The 12,904-nt window shown below is 62.8% G+C and overlaps 2 protein-coding genes across 2 annotated transcripts in view; one reads left to right on the top strand and one right to left on the bottom strand.

The window, feature by feature from the left end:
• Positions 1-3,456, top strand: part of FSCN2 (fascin actin-bundling protein 2, retinal) — a 6,320-nt gene extending 2,864 nt beyond the window's left edge. The window contains exons 2-5 of the mRNA XM_007462328.1: positions 1,614-1,770; positions 2,208-2,329; positions 2,700-2,867; positions 3,217-3,456. Coding sequence (XP_007462390.1) covers positions 1,614-1,770; positions 2,208-2,329; positions 2,700-2,867; positions 3,217-3,422 — 653 coding nt within the window. The 3' untranslated portion in view covers positions 3,423-3,456. The remainder of the gene's footprint in view (positions 1-1,613; positions 1,771-2,207; positions 2,330-2,699; positions 2,868-3,216) is intronic.
• A 3,142-nt stretch (positions 3,457-6,598) lies between these two features.
• The window catches only part of FAAP100 (FA core complex associated protein 100), a 9,450-nt gene continuing 3,144 nt past the window's right edge, over positions 6,599-12,904 (bottom strand). Inside the window, 6 exon segments of the mRNA XM_007462327.1 lie at positions 6,599-6,730; positions 7,149-7,235; positions 9,249-9,365; positions 10,615-10,751; positions 10,845-11,617; positions 12,158-12,314. Of these exon segments, the coding sequence (XP_007462389.1) occupies positions 6,599-6,730; positions 7,149-7,235; positions 9,249-9,365; positions 10,615-10,751; positions 10,845-11,617; positions 12,158-12,314 (1,403 nt within the window).

Genomic DNA, 12,904 nt, shown 5'->3' with positions numbered 1-12,904 from the left:
CTCTTTCCTCTTCGAGGAACCTCTCTCCCAGGACAGCTCTGACCTCACGCTGGTGCCCTTGTGGTCACAAGACGGCTGCTGCTGTTCCAGGCTCACATCCAGACAGGACAAAGTCCAAAGGAAAGAGGGGCACTGGCTCTTCTGAGTCTTCGCAGGAGTAAGGAAAGTTCTCCTGTAAATGCTCTCAGACACCCCTTCTTGCTCAGACACCCACCACTTGACCTATCCCCCCTGGAACAGTGGGGTCCACACTCTTTGCGGGCAACCAGGACTCCTTGGAGCCTCTCCTGCCTCAAGGTCGGGGCCCCAGGAGCAGCCGGCTGTGTGAGATGGAGCCCCTAGGCTGCATCCTGTCTGGAAGGGGTGTGTGTGGGGCAATGCTGGGGACACCAATGGCTTGGCCTCAGAGATGCAGCCACAGCCTCAGACCCCTGGCCTCGCTCCCCACTTAGTCCCTGCGGGGATGGCTCCCTCACCTCCTCAGGTCTGCTTCAGTGAGGCTGTCCCTGCCCAAAACCCACAGCATTCATGGGCACTGGATGTACCACCATTCTTGTTGTCCGCCGCCCCCCATGGACCAGTGCTAGAAGGGCAAGGGCCGCTGTCTGTTTTGTTACTGATCGCGGGCCCAGGGGCAGCTGGCACTCATTTTGTTCAGTATTGCTGATGGGACAGTGGGATTGGCAGTGAGAATGCTGGGTCACCTTCTTTGGCTCTGAGCAATGATCTGTGTAAGAAGAGTGACAGACCCCAGCCTGGGGGGCTTTGGAGGGCACAGCCTTGAAGGGTGACAAGTCCTGACCTCTGCAGTCTGGGCTCTACTGCTGTGGGTAGGGCAGGACAGGATGTGGCCCTGACCCTCAGGCTCTGATGGAGGTCTGCCACACTCCCCCCCGGCTCCCCTACCTGGAGCCACTGGAGCCCAGCCGCAGGGGACCTCTGTGATCTGCCATATCTCTTGGAGTGGCCAGTTGTGATGGAACAGGGATGTGGTTTAAGGGAAGATACTGGGGAGGCTCCACCGCCTGCCTGCTGCCCCCCACCCTGGTCATGGATGACCCCTTCGTCTCCCTCTCAGGAACCCCAGGCAGAGCCCCAAGTAGCCTTGCCCTCCCTCAGGGTTCTTGGGAGACCATGCACATGTGAGTGAGGGGCTGGGGAGGTGACAGGGGTCCAATCCCTGCTCAGTGCCCAGGAGCAAACCCCAGGCCCCTGCTGTGTCCTGAGCCACGGCTGGGGAAGGACAGGGACCCCAGTGTCCGTCCAGTGGCTTAGGTGAGAGTTATAAATAGAGGCTGGTGTAAGTCCTGGGTCGAGAGAGCAGGAGCAAGCAGATTACCTGACGATTAGCAGAGGCAGGGGATTTGCCAGCATGGAAGGGCCTGGTTCCTGGGGCTGCGGTGGGAGCTGGGCAAGTACCTTTAGGGAGCAGTGTGTATTGGTCCATGACGCACCCACTCGGCCCTGGGGCAGAGCTCCAAATCTTCTAGAGTCCAGAGGGTTCTAGATGAGACCCCCGCTGACTTCAGGGTTGCCCCAAGAGCATGCCCATCCCTCTGCTCCCCAACCCACCCAGGGTGAGGCGTGAGGGGCTTCCCATCTCCTCCCTCCAGGGATCAATGTCTCAGCCAACCAAGACGAAGAACTGGATCACGAGACTTTCCTGATGCAAATTGACCGGGAGACAAAGAAGTGCACCTTCTATTCCAGCACTGGGGGCTACTGGACCCTGGTCACCCACGGGGGGATCCAGGCCACAGCCACGCAAGTGTGAGTGCACCATCCCCACCTCTATGACCACCTTCACCTCCACCTCCACCATCACCATCACCACCTTCACCATCACCATCTCTACCATCACCATCACCACCTCCACCATCACCATCTCTACCATCACCATCACCACCACCTCCACCATCACCACCACCTCCACCATCGCCATCATCACCTCCACCATCATCTCTATTACCACTACCACCTGCACCACCACCTCCACCTCAACCACAGGGACCACACAGCAGCCCAGCCAGGGAAGGATGCCCACTGGGGTGAAGGACAGCTCTTACTGGTGGGGGGGTATCAGTGGAAGGCAAAGTGCCTGTCCCTCCCCCCGAGGGAGTGGTATTGGACTTGAGGGGGATGGGGAGGCCTGACCCTGAGCCCCCACGTCCTGCTCCTCTGAAGGGCCCTTGGCCTGCCCCTTCCAGTTCTGAGAACACCATGTTTGAGCTGGAGTGGCGGGGTCGGCGGGTGGCCCTCAAGGCCAGCAATGGGCGCTATGTGTGCATGAAGAAGAACGGGCAGCTGGCGGCCATCAGCGACTTTGTGGGTGAGCACTCCCCTCGCTCCCTGGGGAGACTGGGGCGGGGCCCTCTGCCCGGGGACAGGGCCAGCTCGGAGACCCTGTCTCCACGAGGGCTGGCCCCACTCCCTCCCCGTGAAGCTGCTGCTGTCCACGCCAGTAATCACACTTGCTAGTCCAGACCCTTGTTCCTGACGTTGGGGAGCAGATCCGGAGCACCCTGATCACTCCTGCACATTTGGGGAACCGGGGGCTCAACGGCCGCAGGCCCCTGGCTAAGGCCACATAAGGCAATGGCAGTGGCAGATCGAGGCACACAAGCCGGGCAGTGAGTCCGGACCTGGAGCTCTTCCAGGGGAGCCCCGTTAAGGCCCCTCAACCCCTTTCTCGCCGTCAGGTGAGGACGAGGAGTTTATCCTCAAGCTCATCAACCGGCCCATCCTCGTGCTGCGGGGCCTGGACGGCTTCGTCTGCCACCGCCGAGGCTCCAACCAGCTGGACACCAACCGCTCCGTCTACGACGTGTTCCACCTGAGCTTCAGCGACGGCGCCTACCAGATCCGAGGTGCGGGCGTGCGGGATGGGGGCGGGGGGAGCGCGAGGAGCTGGGGCCCGGAGAGAGTGGGGGGCGCCGAGGGGGATGGGGGGAGCGCGGGGCCGGGAGCGTGCCGCCCGCCGACCCCCGCTCCCCTTAACCCCCAGGCCGCAGCGGCGGGTTCTGGCACACCGGCAGCCACGGCAGCGTGTGCAGCGACGGCGAGCGCGCCGAGGACTTCCTGTTTGAGTTCCGTGAGCGCGGCCGCCTGGCCATCCGCGCCCGGAGCGGAAAGTACCTGCGCGGCGGCGCCTCGGGGCTGCTGCGCGCGGACGCAGACGCACCGGCCGGGGCGACCCCCGCTCCCCTTAACCCCCAGGCCGCAGCGGCGGGTTCTGGCACACCGGCAGCCACGGCAGCGTGTGCAGCGACGGCGAGCGCGCCGAGGACTTCCTGTTTGAGTTCCGTGAGCGCGGCCGCCTGGCCATCCGCGCCCGGAGCGGAAAGTACCTGCGCGGCGGCGCCTCGGGGCTGCTGCGCGCGGACGCAGACGCACCGGCCGGGGTTGCTCTCTGGGAGTATTGAGTGCCGTCCTCCTGTCCCCCATTAAACCGTGTCTGTGACCAGCGGCTCGCGGGTCAGTGGCGCCGCTCGGGGTGGGGTAGGGTGTGCGCGGAGGGTCTGCAGGCTCGCTGGCCTCAGAGTGCTGCACAGGAGCAGTCCCTGGCCCCTCCTCCCTGGGGCTCCTGCGATGGCAGCTGGATATCTACCCCCTCCCCCACAATCCCTCATGCCCAGAAAATCCAAGGTCGGGATTTGTCCAGGAGGGTCCAGCTGATTGAACGTCCCACAACCGCATCCTGGACAACCAGTCCCGGGCCTCCTCTTGTCCGCCCCCCCCTCCCGGGATTGTCTCTCCTTGGCGCACGTCCCCTCCCTAAGCCCGGGAGAGGGGACCCCCACTCTACTCAGCAGGACCGGGGTCGGGGTGGGGGAGCTGGAAGGAGCCTGGTCCCAGGCCCCAGCAAGTCAGGTAGGTCAGAGGGTCTTTGGAGTCTCCATAGCACACATCTCTGCTCCCTTCCCCAAAGGCAGGGTCTTAGAGAATCCTGGAAGCACCTGATGGAGACGTGACACCCACCTGTCCCAAACAGGGCTGTGTGTGGTCAGCCATGGGGGAGAGGGCCCTTCTCAGCCTCTGCACCAGCCTGCTGCCACCCAGCCCCACTCAGCCTAGGAAGGGTGGATGACCCGGACAAGGCCCATGGTTCACCCATGTGCCTCCCCAAACCAGCTGGCACCCAAAACCCCTGGGTCCCCAAGGACCCCCACCCAGGGCAGTGTCTCTTACGGGCTGGGTAACCTTGGACTGTTGGAGGTGGGAGTGGGGTGGGAGGCATGCCCCCTGGGATTGGCCTGGACCTTGGGGACAGGGGTGATGGAGGGCTGGGGGTACAGTCTAGAGCCTGGAGTAGGGGGAGACCACAGACACAGGTGACCTCACCGACCCTTCCCCTCAGCCCACACCCCTCTCCCCACCCTGGGCAGCCCCCACCCTTGCCTGGGGCCTGAAGCCCCACCCCCAGTGAGTCTGGCCAATGTGAGGCACTTTGGGAAAGGAAGGAAGCGGTGCAGAGCTGGTTCCAGAGGGGAGTGGACACATATGGCCAGCGAGGACAGGAAGGGGTGAGGCATCCTGGGGGTGGGGAAGACCAGCAAGGACCCCTCCCTAGTCTCTCCCCAGGGCCCCCATTGGCTGACTCCCCGCCTCGCTGGCCTCCCCTCACCTTAGGGATGAAGAAGGGCTGGGAGCCAAATGGGCCAACACACTTCAAGATGGGCTCCAACTGACCATGCAAGTACCAGACGCAGGAGCCTGGTCCCGGAGGGACCGAGTGATTGCCCTGAGCTGTGGTCTGCACTGCCCCCTGGTGGCATATGGGACAGGAGGGTTGGGGGGCACTCTTGACCTGAAAGAAGCTGGCACCAGCGTTCAGGTGCTCCACAGGGTGCCAAGGAGGGGTCTCCTGTTTGCTGACCTTGGCCAGTGTACTTGGCTTCAGACAATCGCTGAGTGGAGCCCGCACAGCCTGGGGCAACAGCTGGAGAGGGGAGGCAGGGAAGAGTGCTTGGGGGTCCCTTTGGGCTGGACTGGCCACTCCATCCTCCCCCATGGCACTCAGGGAGGTGAAAGACGACCCTCAGAAACGGCTGGGGACAGGACTAAAGGGGTGCAGGCCCTTCACTGGCTGGGCCACAGCTCCCCTCCACGCTGCATTAAGGACCAGCAGAAGCTGGAGGTGGACTGCTTGCTCATCCTTGGAGAAGGCAGCTGTCACACTGCTCCCAGCAAACTCAGGAACAGAAGGAACAGGACAGTACTGAGTGGGCTGGCCCCCCTCCCCATCCTCCCTCCCACCCTGAAGAACCCTTCAGTGCTAGGTCCACGTGGCGATCAGCCACTCTCCCAGACCCCAACTCGGAACACCCCACCAGCCCCTCTCCCTCCATGGAGGGCGACGAGGAGGTGGCCTGGGTCCTCCTGGGCAGGGACCCTCATGGCCTGAACGGCCCTGCAGGGACCACTTCACCCCAGTGTTGAAGCTTCCTGCTGGCCTGAGGGCCCCCTAGAGGTCAGTTCAAGGCTCATCTGGGCCGTGCAGTGGCCACCAGACTTTTCCGGGGCTTGGAGCTGGGGGTGTGTCCAGGAATCCAGGTCAAAGCTGCCACCAGACTGAAGGGGGAGGGCTAAAAAACAGCCAAGGCCAAGGCAGAGCACCAGAAAGTGTCACTTTTTGAGGCGGGGTGCCTCACAGGCCCTGCACACACAGCAGGAAAGCACCAGCAGGAAAGCACCGTGTGAAGTCTGGGGGAGAGACACCCTCCCCAAAAGCACCAGAGCCACGCTGGGGCTGCTGTCTGCCCCCAGGGACCCTTGGAAACAATGCACAGTGCTGGGCGCTGGGTGTGGCCCCGGCCAGAGGCACCAAGTTGTTGTTTTGGCCACAGGGCACCTGCAGGAACACCCCTCCCCCACAGTCGTTGTGCTTTGGTCACAGGGAGCACCTCCCACCGGTAACCCCAGCGGCTGCAGAGAAGCGGGGCCAAGGCACCCAGAACGAGGCGGCTGGACAGGTGTGGACAGTGCTGGACAACAGGTCTGTGGGTGGGTGGGTGGTGCTGCCAAGAGGGGCAGCCCTGGGCTCTGGGCACCACGGTGGGAATGTGACAACCACCAAAACACACCCGCCCGAGGCTCAACCCAGAAGCCCTGTCTCTGCGGCCTCTGCAGGCCGCTAGGGCAACGATGCTCCTGCTCTGGAGTCTCTGGAGTCTGGACCCCATGGCCGGGGCCCTGCTTTCAAGTGGAGGGATGTCCGTGATCCAGCCCCGACGTTCTGGGTGGGAGGCGGCCCAGCGGTGTCGAGGCTGAGCGCGGAGGCCGTGGCAGCTGCCGGAGGAAAGGAAGCAGTGATGCGGGAGGACGAGCAGGCCTCTGCCCAGCGGGGTCACGGACCGCCTCGCTACCCTGACACACCTGCTAAACGAGCTGCCTCTTCTGAGCACACCCACCCGGGGGGCGCCAGGTGGCCATCCGGGGGGCCGGCTGCACTCACCCCAGACCTTCCCCAGCTGTAACCAGGCCCACAGTGCCACCCAGGTCAGGAGCCAGGTTTTCTCCATAAAACCACGAAGGTACTGAGTTGTTAGAGGGGCTGGAAGCAGGGACAGAGCCGGGGCGGGGTGGGGCCTACCTGGCATCACAGCAGGAGGAGGCTGGGGCTGCGGAGCTGCCTGTACACCTGCAGGAGCCTCTGGGCGGTGGCACAGGAGGTGGCTTCGTCCTCCGTGCACAGCCGGTCCCTCAGGGTCTGCACCTCCCGCAGCAGTGTCTACAGGAAGGAATGGGCGGCAACAGCTAGGGCCCCACCTTCCCACTGGGCACGTCAGCGGGTCCCTCTGGGGACACCCACCACGCACAGATCCTACTCGGACTGTGGTAGGTGGTCTAGGAAAAACACTCATCTGTGGCCTTAACGTGATGACCCCTCGGGACAGGAGGCGTGGCTGGGCTGAGGGAAGACCATGTCCCCAGGGGACAGGCGTGTCCTAGCCAATGTGGGACAGGTTGGAGGAGTGGCCATGCCCACACTGTCCCCACCTCACCCCTGCAGCAAGAGCCCAGACCCGACTCGGCTGTGAGGACTGGGAGCCCCTGCCAAGCTGGGCAACACCCCAGTGCCTGTGCGTGTCCCCAGAGGAGCCCAGGCTGGGGGAAGGTTCCGGGCACGGATCCCTGAAGGACCTCACCTCATGGTTGGCCTGGATCTGGTGGAGATACTGCAGGCGGAGGTCAGGCGGGCTGGAGCCCCGGGCAGCCTGCTCCATGACCAGCCTCTGGGGGGACACAAGGGGCACAAGGCTGGAGAGGGTGCTTCTCCCGTGTGTCCCCAGGTAGCACCCGGGGCTCCGGACACCTGTCCTCCAGCCCGCAGAGCCAGGTGGCCCTTCCCCCTCCCCGAATCATCCATCAGGCCTCCCTACCTCGCCCCCAGTTAAATAACCTTCACTTCGGGCGGCAGGGCACGCTAGCCCCAGCCTGATGATCATTTACTTGGAAGTAACTTTCTTCTCGGCCCTTTCCCCTCACTACCCACCTCCTATCGCCACCCCTTCCCCATCCTTGGCCTCAGGCCTTGGCACCGCTGTTCCTATCTTGGCCCACGAAAGGGCTGCTTCACGTCCTGCTTTCTGGAGGCAGCCTGGCCGGCTCTCAGGGCTGAACCCAAGCTTGCAGACGGACCCAGGAAGCAAGGCTCCCGCTGGCCTCCAGGGCAGAGCACTGAGAAGAGACCCCGACACCCCAAGGGGCAGCAGGAGATGCTGCCAGTGGCAGAAGCTGCACACCTGACAAGGCCCCCCAGATTCCAAGCGGCCAGGTGAATGAACGCCAGTTGTCACGAGAACACTCCCATTACTCAAGCACAATGTCAGCAGACGGAGGACAGAGGTCTGCAGCCCACAAGAAGATTCCCATCAAGGGAGTGTCCCCAGCGTTCCATTGGGGGCTGAAGCATGCCTCCCAAATTGACACTTGGAAGCCCCAGCTCCCAGCACCCCCGGTGATTGTGTTTGGAGAGAGGGTCTCCACAGATAATCAAGTTAAAACGAGGTCACGTGGGTTGGCTTTACTCCCATAGGACTGGTGTCCTTCTAAGAGAAGATCAGGACACGGATATGCACAGGGATGACCACGTGAGGACATAGGGAGGAGTCGGCCATCCATGCGCCCAGAAGAGAGGCCTCAGAAGGAACCACCCTGCGGACACCTGGATCCCTGTCTCCAAAGTGAACGCACTGTGTCCCATCTGCGGCACTTTGTTCCGGCAGCCCCAGGACACTAACTCCCTTTCTTGCTGAAAGTCTGGTCCATACGCTCCTCCCCTGGCTTCTCACGAACTGTGCACCACTCAACTGCCGCGCTCAGCGGGTCTGGAGACAGCCCTGCTGGTTTCAGGCCCAGCAAAAGCAACACGGGGCGCCCCCTGGGGGAGAGAAACGCAGGCGTGGGAGCTCTGCTCTAGGGACGGGGGACTCCTGAGCCTGGGAGTGAAGCCATGGATGTGCCACAGCAGGGCCATCACAGTAGTGCCTGAGGGGGGCCTCTGGTCATGCCTTGGCCCCCAGGCTCGCCTGGGTGCACTGCTAGGTCTAGAACAGCAGCCTCAGATCCCTGGCAGAGCTTGGACTGCAGGTTCTCCGACTCTTGGGGTCTGGGGTGGGGCCTGGGGACGTGCACCAAGTTCCCAGGTGAGGCTGACACAGAGTCCACGTTTAAGGAAAAGTGTGGGAATCAGTTGATAGCTGCCACCTCGGACCCCTCTGCACAGCTGAGGCTGCACACACTCAGAACAGGCAGGAGATGGGCCACCTGACCCTGTGCCCAGCCTGCCAAGGGCACCAGCTGACAGGCTTCCCTCCAGAACACAAAGACCTCCCCCTCAGATCCTGGGGTTGCAGCCCCAGTATCCACGCATGGCAGTGAAGCAGCAGGAAGGGCCCCAGGGGCTGTGTGTATGGGAGGGGCTGGCTGCCAACTCCCGCTTTCTTGGCAAAGACGTGGAGGCCCAGATGAACAGACACCTGGTCCCGGGGCCCGAGCCTGGCTTCTCCATTCAAGTGTAGAAGAAATCTCACGCTGGTCTCCAGTGGACTGTCTCCCTTTAACCACGTGTGCTCACAGGCCACTGGGAGCTACTGCCAGGAGGGACTGCCAGCAAGTCCCCCACCCACCTCCCAACCGCCCACAGCTTACCTGCAACCCCGGGCAGGAAGCCACAGACCACCAGGGTCCTGTCTCCCCACCACCCCACAGAGACTTCCCAAACAAGCCCACGATGACCGACAGACCTGCAAACGCCCGACGATGGCATGGTGTGCCCTGCACATGTTGGCCAGAGAGGAGCTCTCCACCTGGATCTCCATGGCCTGGATGGGCCCTGCTGGGCACAGGTCGGTCACGGCCACCTGCAACACACAAGGAACCTCACTGGCCGTCCACAGCCCTGACCTGCCCGAGGGCAGCGTGGCCGGCAGGAGTGTCCAAGCTGGCAGGGGCATGTGAAGCCTGGGCTTGTGCTCTACATCCCACTGTGGGCAAAGCTCAGGGGGGTCCCGGGGCTGGATCTCCACACTCAACATGAATTTTCACCTGAAGAACCAGCTAGCCAAGCAACAGCAAAGCTGCTCCTTTGGAATATCTGTCCAGGAAGACCCCTCTTCCCTCAGCATCCAGATCCGTGGCACGCACTCCAGAAAAACTGCCTGCTGTGGCTGCACCACCACGGACAGCCCACGGGCAGACCCACCCATGGCCCACACTGTGCATCTTGAGGCACTAGACAGCAGGGTCAGGGTTGCAGGTGTGAAAACAGGGAGGGGGCTGGGCAAGTGAGGTCAGCCCAGTGCCCTCCAGCCAAAGATGAAATCTGGCAAAGATGGGCGAAAGCCAGGACACAAGGCAAGACCCCAGGAGCCTAGGAACCTTAGGAAGGACACTGTCTCTGGCAGCTCTTCCTTCTGGCATCGTAGGATGCACTAGGACACCCACCCCTCTCCGCCACCTGCAAAACCACCACCAGGCCCCAGGGACACCCGACCTTGACACTGCCTAGTCTTGGCCTGACCTGAAAGGGCTGTCCAGTGGGCAGCCTCCAACCACCATCCTCAGCAAGGTGTGCCCGGCCACATGGGATGCTCTGCCAGAGCCTCCAACGCTGTAGCACAAGGGTCTGCTGGACATGTCCCCGAGGCTGCCACGAGGGTCTCAGGAAGGAAGGTTTGTGCGAGGAACTGAGGACTCCACCTTGGTGTCTCAGCAGCCCCTGCACATGGGGCGTCTGTGATGGGGCCCGGCACCCTGGTGGTCTAGGGGTTTAGTGGCCTGGAGTCTGGAGTCGCTCGTGCTGCCCCTGGGGGTACAAGTGAGCGACCCGCTCGGGCTGGCTGTGAACTCCAGCAGTACGCAGGGCAGGGGCCATGCGTGGAGAGCGCTGGACAGGGTGGTACTCATGGAGACCTGGCTGGGAGCCGACGCTGCCCCTGGCCCCACGAAGGCCACCCAATCACAGCCTGCCTCTCGAACTCGGATGCGTCGGAATCCTCTGGAGGGTGGGCCCCAGAATCTGATTCCTCTCGAGCAACCCAGGGACCCTACTCAGAACTGCTACCGTTGAGGCTGATTTCCCCACAAGCAGGACAGCTGACCCCTGCTTGCCTCGCGGATGATGAGGTGGACATCAGTGCCATCTGGGGCCACTCCCTGGACAGAGGACAGTGCTTGGGCCCTCACGATGTCTGCGACGGCATTCTCGGCAAGGAGCCACTGCAGGGTGGCAGAACACAGGGACACGCCTGGAAGAGAGAGGTGCGGCTGTGAGGCTGATCAGATCCTGGGAGAGGGAGGAAGGGTCCCAGGCCTCAGCGAAGCCAGATGGTGCCACCAACCTGCGTGACTGTCCCCTAAGGCGGCCCTGAGCAGCTCTGCCGACACCTTGATGGTGGCCACTGACGGGGGCAGGTACTTGGCCCTCAGGGACGCTGGTCCTGCCGGCTGGCTGACTGGCCCGCAGCAAGTTTCCAGGAAGGTGTGGATGGGGTCTCTGGCAGGGCTGAGCGGGCCCAGGGCCTGCGTGTGGGGTGCAGCCAGGCCGGGGAAGCGCAGGCCCTGCAGCATGTCCACTGTGTGCTCGCTCAGGGGCAGGCACACGCCGTCCTGCTCAGGCAGGACGTCAGGGGTGCGTTCTTTCGAAGAGGGGTCCTTGAAAGGGCCTGTGAGGGCAAGGGCCCCACCCACGACCTCCCTAAGGCTGTAGAATAGTGCGCAGGACACGGTCACGGGCAGGCCCAGCGCGCCGTCCTCTCCCGGGCCCAGAGGCAGCGTCACCTCACGCCGACCGCCAGGGCCGAGCTGGTCCACGGGGATGGTGTAGGTGATGGCCGAGACAGCCGAGTCCAGGTCTAAGGCCCGGGAGCTGCAGAGCACCTGGATGCACAGGGCCCAGCCCCGGTCCAGGCTGAAGCCGCTGCTGTTCTCCAGCAGGCAGGTAGCTGTCAGCATGTCCTGCAGCTGCAGGCGGCTCCAGGAGGTGCTGATGGTGCAGGAGATGGGCCTAGGACCCTCCCGGCTCGACAGCAGGGCGCAGCTCACGTTCATGGCTTCGTTGAGGCAGGTCAGGGCCTTGTCCCGCTGGTCAACTGCCTTCTTCAGAAAAGACACTCTGGAAACAGACATGGCTGCTGAGGGAAGGCCCAGACCTCATTCTTCCTCGAACATCAGGTGAAGAGCCCCCACCTCAGGGGCTCCTGTCCTGCCCGTGCAATCATCTGACCCAACCTCCTCCAACAGCAGAGGATGGAGCTGGGGCAGCCTGTACTTGGCAGCCTGGCCTCGCCCACCAGGCTCACGGAGCCTTCCCCCCACTCCCTTCAGGGCCAATGAGCCAGGGGTGCCCACGGTGGGGCTGGCCACCCCCACTGTGCTCCCCAACGTGTTCCAAGTTGGCTCCTTTGCTCCTCTGCAGTGCCACAGTGATGTCCCAGAGGATGGCAGGCACCCTAGAAATGACCCTAAAACACAGGGGCTTGGCGCCCACAGCTGGCCTTTAGTGCCGCCTTTGGCCAGGCAACACAACATCTGGGGCTATCTTAGGGGTCAGAGGTAAAGTAACAGGCCTGTCCCGGACCAGTGCTACCACCTAGGACACCGCCTTCCGTGGACACCATGCCAGCCTCTGCCCGAGTCTCAGCCCACTGATCACCTCTCAGAGACAGTGCCAATTCCAGACAGCAACTCCTTAATTTTTTGGCCAGCATTCGCCGAGGTCACTCTGGTGGGGTGAAGCGTCTCAGAGTGCGGGTCCAGGCTGCAGGTCATCAGCCGGCCTTTGGCAGACAGGGCCAGGAGCTCAGCACCCCCTGCAGGTAGACACACGTGGGGCCTGGTCAACAGGCAGGGAGAGGCATGCTGCTGGGAACATGCAGCAGTTCCCAGGACTCAGATAAGTGTTGGCAGAACACCTGTGCCCAGGTGAGGAAAAGAGGGTTCTGGAGACATTCCCGAAGAGCCTGGGGCGTGTCCTGAGCTGGGCATATGCTGTGAAGGGCCCTCCCTGGGACGGGGTGTCAGCACAGCAGAGATGTCATCTTATATATGGACAGGACTAAAAGGGACCAGACAAGGGCCATCAAATCAGCTGGGTGCATCCCCCTCTCAACAGCCCCCCAACCCCTAGCAAAGCTGCTCTGAGATTTCCTAAGAGAAGGAGGTGCTACACAGGCCCCAGGCCTCCTCCACTGGCCAGTCGGCTCTCACTGGGGCCTTTCTGGAAGCCTGCCGCCTCTGCTCGACATCTTTCTGTCTCCTTTCCCACTCCTGGCCTACCAGGGAGCTCCCCGGGAAACAGGCTCCGTCTCCTGTGACCTGCTGGTTCTCCAAGTCCAGTACCACTAGGCCCTGAGACCCGCCCAGAGGTGTAGCTCCCCCATTCCCTGCCACATGTGTCTCT

The sequence above is a fragment of the Lipotes vexillifer genome, unplaced genomic scaffold (genome assembly GCF_000442215.2).
Source record: "Lipotes vexillifer unplaced genomic scaffold, Lipotes_vexillifer_v1.1 scaffold1691, whole genome shotgun sequence".
NCBI classification, from domain to species: Eukaryota; Metazoa; Chordata; class Mammalia; order Artiodactyla; family Lipotidae; genus Lipotes; species Lipotes vexillifer.
Note: the sequence above shows the minus strand (reverse complement) of the source record. Positions and strands in the feature narration are given on the sequence as shown.